Raw genomic sequence first — 7,975 nt, 5'->3', positions numbered from 1 at the left:
GTGGAAACTATATTATATTATATATATATTTATTATACAAAGGGATATGATATGCATGTATGAATATGTATGTATTGTATGTGGTGTACCCATGTACGAGTACATTCAAGAAATGAAGCAATTACAATCGTATGGAATAAAGTAATAATAATAAAAAGGTTCAAAACATCAAATGTGTTGCTTCTTCATACTTTTCATTCTACTCGTAGTACCCATCCCACACGATCATCTTCATTTCTGCTCAGGTAGAGATGCGACAGGTGGGTCGGAGGCGCAGGCTGAGGCCGTGGTACCCCTCGTTATGAGTGATTGTTATTGCTATACGTATCTCTGAACTTTTTCTGTATTAACTGATATGCATTGTAGACTCTGAGAAATTTACGGCCATCATTCGTCGGAAGATAAGCCAAGCAGCAAAAAGAAAAAAGAAACGAGAAAAATAATATTAGCACAGGAAATTGATTTGAGTTGAATTCCAACCTTTTGGTTTGGACTCTCACCTTTCTTTCGCTGCCTTGAAGGACTTCTTGCGCTGCTTGAGACACGCCCCATCCTGGGCGGCATCGGGATTGGGCAGATCGTTGGGCGATATCATGGTTATGTTATCCGGATGACAGAAGTAGGCAATCGAGTGCCTGCCCCGAGACCGCACCGACTCCTGTTCAGGCACAACGACGCGGTGTTGCTGTATTTAAAATAAAACAATTAGTCGGGAACACATTATGCAGGGATATGCAAGACTCACCAAGGCGGGATAGCGTTCCTGGGTCCAAGTGTTCAGAATTTGGCCACAGTTAACCAGAATGGAGCCGGGCAGATGGCCCACGCGATGCCATTTTTCGCTGCCAGGCAACTTCACCTCCAGCCCACCCTCCGAGTCCTGAGCCAGCAGCGTAAACGTGCCATAGTCCACATGAGGAGGGCAGGTGATGACGGCACCGTTTCCAAGTTTATGCTCGAACAGTTGGCCATTTGGCCCGTCCAGCTCATTTAGCTCGGCGTCGTCGCGGGGATTGTTCTCGGGACGGAAGTCCGGCTGGTTGGACAGACAACGCTGGTAGCTGTAGAGGCAGCGCCCCTTGATGGAGTCGTTCTGGCCAGGCTCGTCGTCCACGATCGGGGGATAGTAGAGCATACGCAGGGAGGTCATGTTGTCGTGGTCGCCGGACAGCATGTGTGAGTGCTTTTCGAGGAAGAATGTGGTGGGAATGTCCAGGGAGACGGCCAGCGATTGCAGAATGAAGCTGGCCAACGCCTTGAAGTCTGTGGCCAATGTGCTTATGTGGTCCGCGAATCCCGGCAGCGGCTCTTCCGGCAGATTCTGTGCATTCAGCGTGCAAATGTTGAATGCATGCCTTAAGTCGGGAGCACCGGGCTTTCCGGCGTACCGCTCCTGGCCGCGACTCACATAGCCATGCTTGTCGCCATCTGTGCGGATGTAGTGCTGCTTCACGTCCGGTGGAAGGTCCACAAAGTCATCCAGATGATCCCAGGCAGTCTTAAGCTAAAAGCCGAAAATTATTAGAACTTGATATCGGGTGCGGTGGAGATATTCTTCTTACCTTCTCGTCTGATATGCCATGGTTGACCAGCAGAGCCATGCCCTTCTCGGACAGGGCCTTTTTCAGCTGGTGACCCACTCGATTCACCACTGACTTGACAGGCACCTCCTCAATCCCTGGAAAATACAATGAAGCAAACACAAAAAGGCACGATTAGTTGTTGTGGGAATAGCTAGCGGAACCCCCACTTAATCGTCGATTGGTTTACGAGTTCTTGGAAAACACAAGCAAGTATCACCCATAGCTGGCAATCTTTAAGTACGGGTAATGGCCGTGTGTTTATGGCACACCTATGTATAAGGAACACCTGCCATAAATAACCGACTCTCGGGCACTTGAATGCTTTGAATGATTTGAATGTCACGGCTTGCCCATTGAGAAGCGTGGCTGAGCAGTATAATCCACGTGCCGTTTACACAACATCAGCAGCGTCCAGCAGGCAGTCGAATTGTCTTAGACAATCAACCCCCCAACCCCTGAATCAACCGAGTGGGCGGCAAACTTTCAATGCCGCACAAAAAGGCAAGAAAGCAATAAAGGTAGTAAATGCAATCAATTTCAATGCGAGCGCAGCGGATGGCGTTGCCGATAATGGCCACGACACTGGCTGTGTGCGCAGCGGAAAATTAAATAGAAAATGCAAGGAAAACCGCAGCGGAAGTCCATTCCGCCATTCAGCACGTGACCCTGCCGTGCCAGAGTACGCCCCAGATATATGTACTCGTCGCTCGTTTTTATCTGGAACTGTGTGCTCTTCAAGATATCAAATGGGGGTTTTCCCCATGAGGCGGGCCTTCGACAGCTGTCCTCTGCCTTCTGTTATTTTGATCGCCATGAATGAATGCACGGTGAATGCAAAATAATTATGTATATCCCACTAATAGGGGGCAAGCACTCAGGGCAGGGCGTATGGGACAGCTATTTTTAGGTTCCTACGTTAGAGCTACAACACTCCACCCCTCCTCCAGCCCATGACGCACTCTTCCACATACCCGTAAGCTGATAAGCGGTTTTCAGTATCAGAATTTCACAGTTAATAACAATTACGTTGTGTTGCGTTCGAGTTCTTATCACTGAGAGTGCTGTCGCCAGGCGGCAATTGCTGGGAAGTGTTCTTCCACTCCACGCTTCTAGATGGGAGGCACTGAAAGCCCCAAAGTCACAGCCCAGATGATGTTCGGAATCATGATGATGATGAGGCTCGACGAGAGGTCAGTCGGGCGATGAATTGAATGAATTGAATTGACAACACAACAAATCGCCTTTCCTTTTCATTAGATGTCGGTCCAGTTTTATTTTTAAGGTTTAACATTTTTGTTTTTTGTGTGCGGTTTCTGTTTGCATGCAATTCAATTAGGCGCCAATTGGGATGCGAGTCGCTTTTCAATTTGCCATTTTCAATTGCCACACATGCCACGCCACATACGCGTACATGTAGTGCGAATGCGAGTACGAATGCGAGTTGTTAGTGCTAACTTGTTGCTAATTTAGCTAATTGAGTCAGTAGAAAAGCAACAGAATAATTCCCCCCAATGAGGAGGCCAATTCGTTTGAAGATCATCTCGATTCGCAGTCGTGGAACGCAGCCAAAGAGCACTACAGACACAGAAAAACAAAAAAAAAATGCTCGACTCTCTTTGATTTCCATTTGGTATGGCATTGGCATGGGTATACACTTGTGTTTTTCTTTTGTACATTTTTATCGTTGAAACTTGATTGGATTTTATGCATTAACGGCCAGCAATTAACTTTCGGTCGTACTTAAAGCATTCCTTTTGTCTATAATTCAATTTTTTCTACGGTTCTAATGATAAAGATACGAGTATTCAACCCCATGCCAGGTACACATGTATTATTGGCAAGCACTCATCAAGAAGATTGGTTCTGCAAATAGATTGAACCACTGGCAAAAGTCAAATTCAAATTTCATTGGCTGGCAATTTTTAATTCAATATTTATAGACCTATTTGCTTTCGATTCATGTATAGTATATGGCTATTATGGCAGCAATTTAGTTGCGGAATTTTTGCAGAGTAGTATGGCCGTGCAGCATGTATCATTTATTTATAGAAAACTGAATTGCGGGCCGGGGAAAGTGGTGGCCCTGCATGGGGGAAAATGGTTTGCAGATGTGCTACTAATGGAAAAAATAATTCCAATGGCATTGAGAATACAAAAGTCAACGGCATCGGAGGAGTGCCACAGCGTTTGCCATGGCAGGCAGGCAGTAAACAGAATACAGAGTAGTATTTGTACCTATCAATAAAGCTTAGCATCAATATAGAGCTGAAAAGTGTACATGCATACATATTGGATATGAACTGAGTGTGAGAATTAACCGCGAAATGACGGTTGAAGGTTTCCGTGTTGTTTGGCCAGCTGTCATGTCTGTTCGCAAAGATCCGCTGAGAACTCAATTCATTCTGAATTTTGGATCAAATTAACATAGGGTCAGGAGGAAAGCCGCAGAAGTCTGCCCAGTTGGTTTGTGGCTATCAGCAGAGAAGCGAGCCAAAGCCAAGCGCCGGGCACGTCAGCCACAACAACCCAGAATCAACAGGTTTAAGCTGGTTTCCATCGGTTGAAGAGCTACTTAATATGCTCACTGTGTTGGGTTTTTTTGGTAGTGTATTTATGCCATTTATTTGTTAAGTGGGAAGTAGCCCAAAGCGGTGAACGAGGCGAGGCGTTGTCTGGTGACGTGCCTGGGATTCACTTGAACAAATGCGTCAGTGTCCCCAAAACTGTTGACTGAGAGAACTCCAGCCGGGAAATACTACCTAAGTAAACAGCTCCCCTTGTCGACTGGCCTCCATTGCAGGTCTCATAAAACCGTACAATAATTTTCAACAAAATCAGGTTTCGTAACACAAATAAATACAAACACAAATGTAAATACACGCACTGCGATGATGCGTTTTGTTTGAGTTTCCGCACTGCTCGGATAGGCGACATCCATTTCGGGGACCTACAAAAAATTCCACGAATGCCACAAACCACTCAACTATAAAATCAGAGATACATACATATGTATGTACGAGTATGCATTGTAGTTCAAAAACCTTTCCACCTCGGATCCAAGCAAAACAAAACTAAATAACACAAGAAATATCCAATTGAAGTTCCGAAGACCTCAAAATGCCTCAAGACAAAGATTAAATTGTATGTTTGGGGGTCAATGGCTCTGATCTGTGATGTTTTGGAGCTCGAAAGAGAGAGGGAAGGTCAACAGTTGTTTGAAGCCAGGGTACTTATGGTCTGTTCTAAAACAAGAATTCAGGAGCTTGAATTGAGTGTTAAGCAAAGAGTTTCGGTAGTTACTGGAAGAGAAAGCGGTGTCCCAAGCTTTATATTCATATTCCTCCTATGCGCTTAGAGTATAAATTCTTCGCCAATACCTTTATAATATAAGTACTTGGAGATTCTATCTCGCTAACTTGTAAATCACATTTGCATTATTCATATTTTCATTTGTTCGCACAAGGGTCCCAGGTGCAGGTGTCAGTTGCACAAGTCAATAATTACTTCCAATTAACTACGATGTAGCTTGAACTCCACAGAACACCACAAAACACGGCGCAATCCAATGACTGCAATTAAGGGAGAGGAGAGCCATGGACTGAACACGCACAGCGCACAGTCACCCCAAACAGTGGACAGATGACTCAGCCAGCAGCAACAGCAGCAGCAGCAGCAGCTGAGACTGTAATCAATTGCGAGAATGCTACGAAGGCTATGAAGCTCTGAACTGCTTTGAGACCAGAGGAATTTGACTAGATGGGGCCGCCAAGATGGGGAGAAGTAACAGATAGAAGTACTCACCACAGTGTGCCAGATCGATGATCGGTATTACGCTGCGCGACAGGAGCGTATCCAGTTTGTCGTCACTTGATTTTGTCTTCAGCATTTTGTTTGTTGTGATGATGATGTCGATGAGGGGAGGAGTGTGTGCTCGTTTCTGTATCTGTCAGATGTATGGCTTTCGTTGCTCCTTCTCTGCTAGAGTTCTTTGGTTTCAATTCTGGTGAACACTTTATCAGGGTGCCCCTGGAGAGACAGAGGCAGTCCACAACCCCGAACCGGAGAGGAGTGGAGTGGTGTGGAGAGCACAGTGCACTTTTAGCGCCGACGACTGACTAAATGGAACTGAATGAAGAGGCGAAGAGAGCTTAATTATTATTGTGGCTATTTGTTTGCTGGGCGGTTGATTGTGGATTTGCTTTTCAGTTTTCAGGCGAATATAAAAACAAATACTAAAATCGCACATACGAGGGTTTATTGTTTTTGTTTTGTTTGAATTTATCGTGTGTTTGTGTTTGGGTTTTTTTTTGCTTTCAATCGAACGCTTTTAGTCACAGAATATTCTGGCGGTCGGTGAGTGACGCCAAAAGAGGCGGCAACGGGTGGGAGAGACCCACCGAAAACGGAACGGCGGAACGGCAGGGGGACTGGGAGTGGGAAGGGCGCGTGTCGAAACGATTCGATGTTCGATCTATTGAATTTTTGGGTGCGATCGGGGCGCGCTTCTTCAACGGACTGACTTGCTGCTCTCATTCACGACTGCGCGCTGCCTTATGCCGTATCTCACCTGACAGTTGAACGATTCTGCGTCAGTTTACGATTGTATTTTGCAAAAAAAAAGAGTCAAGCCAACAACTGATTGCAAAGAGCGGGAGTGTGTGCGTGCGTGTGTGTGTGTGAGAGGGTACTCACACTCTAGTATCTCTGTCTGCTTGAGCGTCGCAATTAGATAAAATTTAATCAAATCAAAAATTGTGATAACTAAATTAGCACTTGTACTCGTATGTGTGTGCTTATATATTCGTACTCGCACTCTGTACCTCTGTGTGTACTTACGAGTACGGTTGTTATATGATAAGCATTTGCCAACGAAAGGTGAGACTATCTCTACAGTGCCAAAGAGCTCGAACACAGGTACCAGTCTGAGTCTGTGTCTCAGTCTGCGTTTCAGTTTGCTTTTGCAATATTTGCGATGGCCATTAACATGAACGTGGCTCAGGTACGGGCTGTATACGCTGTCTCCTGTTGCGGTGTGGGCATGAAAAGGCTGGCAAACTACTCTCGCAGACATTCACACACACTAACACACACTAATACGCTATGTATCTGGCAGATCTCGTTTAACGGACTCAGGTGTGAGCGAGCCTTCATGCATTTCACCCCTTGGCTCAGCTGGCCAGCTGTTTTTATAGAGCGTCGGGTCGGTCGTCTGTTTCTGTTGCCATGCGGGCTGTCCGCTGCCGTTCAGGAAATGCCAGATGAGCCGCACAGCACAGCACAGCCCAGCCAAAGAGCGAAGTCTGGGCAAAGTCTGAATCTTCGCGTCTCTGATGCATGTATGCATGGGTACAAATCGTGGATCGTGGATTGTAGATGGTGGGGGAAATACAACACGATCATGAGTAAGCATTTGGTTTCAACGGCATGAAATTTCGCCTTGCCTCTCTCAATGCAGCACAAAACAAAACCAAACAATATTTATTTTTTAGCCGCCTATTCAGCTGAAATTGTGATTTATATCGCAGTTATTATTTTTGTTTTATTTTTGCAGGCTTACAGTGGAAACACGCTTTCTTTTTTCGCACAGGTTTCGCTTTTCATCGAACGAACGCCAGCCCCAGCCGCGGATTAGTTAGTCAATTTTTGTATCACTTTCTGGTAGTTTTTTTGCACACTTTCCATCATTTTGTAACACACTCGCGAATTTAACCTAGATGCAGATAGACAGGTACACCTGAACGAGGGGCGCAGAGAAACGAAACAGAGAGAACGACACAGAAACCCAGACTGAAAACTTTCCGCTCTTTTTCTGGGCACGCTGTGGCAATTTGGAACTCAATATTTAGCTCAGGTAAAGAACAGTGTTTTCAAATATATATATGTTTTTTGGGAGCACACAACAAACAATTGAACGAGCGGCGGGGTTAAGAGTGGCGAATCGAAAATGTTGGGGCGCTTGAGGCTAACATTCTGACGATCGCCTAACATTTAACAGAGTTTTGTCTATTGAATGCAGGGTGCATGGATTACAGTCTCATCGAGGGTCTTATTTATTTTACTCAAATAACAAAAATTATACTTATTTTCATCTTTCTAAATTGTAATCAAAATTAACTTGAAATTCTTTATTAAATTTACCAGATACACTTACTAGGAGTAATTTACAAGAGATTTATATAAACTGATTATCTGAAGCTGTTAACTTGTGACGTTTTTTACGTATGTACCTCGAACAGTTTTACCATGGGACCAGCACGATCGCATACGATACTTAAAATTCGAGTGTATCGATACATCCACAGCAACGTTGGGTCGTGTTGAGGCAATCAGCTTTTTTCCACGTACAGTTCAAAAAAATATGCAAACAATTCAAAATGATTTTATAGTAAATT

The 7,975-nt window shown here is 44.8% G+C and overlaps 1 protein-coding gene across 1 annotated transcript; it reads right to left on the bottom strand.

Annotated features, from left to right (window-relative positions):
* Nucleotides 1-52: 52 nt before the first annotated feature.
* Nucleotides 53-7,496, bottom strand: LOC117899262 (2-oxoglutarate-dependent dioxygenase htyE). The gene is made up of 6 exons (XM_034809156.1): nucleotides 7,141-7,496; nucleotides 5,385-5,708; nucleotides 1,563-1,678; nucleotides 746-1,504; nucleotides 501-685; nucleotides 53-369 (listed from the first exon to the last, which is right to left on the bottom strand). Exons 2-6 carry the CDS (start codon nucleotides 5,467-5,469, stop codon nucleotides 300-302), a joined length of 1,215 nt encoding a protein of 404 aa, XP_034665047.1. The 5' UTR covers nucleotides 5,470-5,708; nucleotides 7,141-7,496; the 3' UTR covers nucleotides 53-299.
* Between the last annotated feature and the right edge of the window lie 479 nt (nucleotides 7,497-7,975).

This window comes from Drosophila subobscura, chromosome O (genome assembly GCF_008121235.1).
Source record: "Drosophila subobscura isolate 14011-0131.10 chromosome O, UCBerk_Dsub_1.0, whole genome shotgun sequence".
Classification (NCBI taxonomy): domain Eukaryota; kingdom Metazoa; phylum Arthropoda; class Insecta; order Diptera; family Drosophilidae; genus Drosophila; species Drosophila subobscura.
The sequence above is the reverse complement of the archived record's forward strand: the minus strand, read 5'-3'. Positions and strand labels throughout refer to the sequence as shown.

Coding starts and splice junctions, on each gene's coding strand:
- LOC117899262 (XM_034809156.1), bottom strand. CDS start 5,469: ATGCTGAAGACAAAATCAAGTGACGACAAACTGGATACGCTCCTGTCG. Junction 1,505..1,562: donor ATGGCATATCAGACGAGAAG/GTAAGAAGAATA, acceptor TTCGGCTTTTAG/CTTAAGACTGCCTGGGATCA. Junction 686..745: donor AGGAACGCTATCCCGCCTTG/GTGAGTCTTGCA, acceptor TTTTAAATACAG/CAACACCGCGTCGTTGTGCC.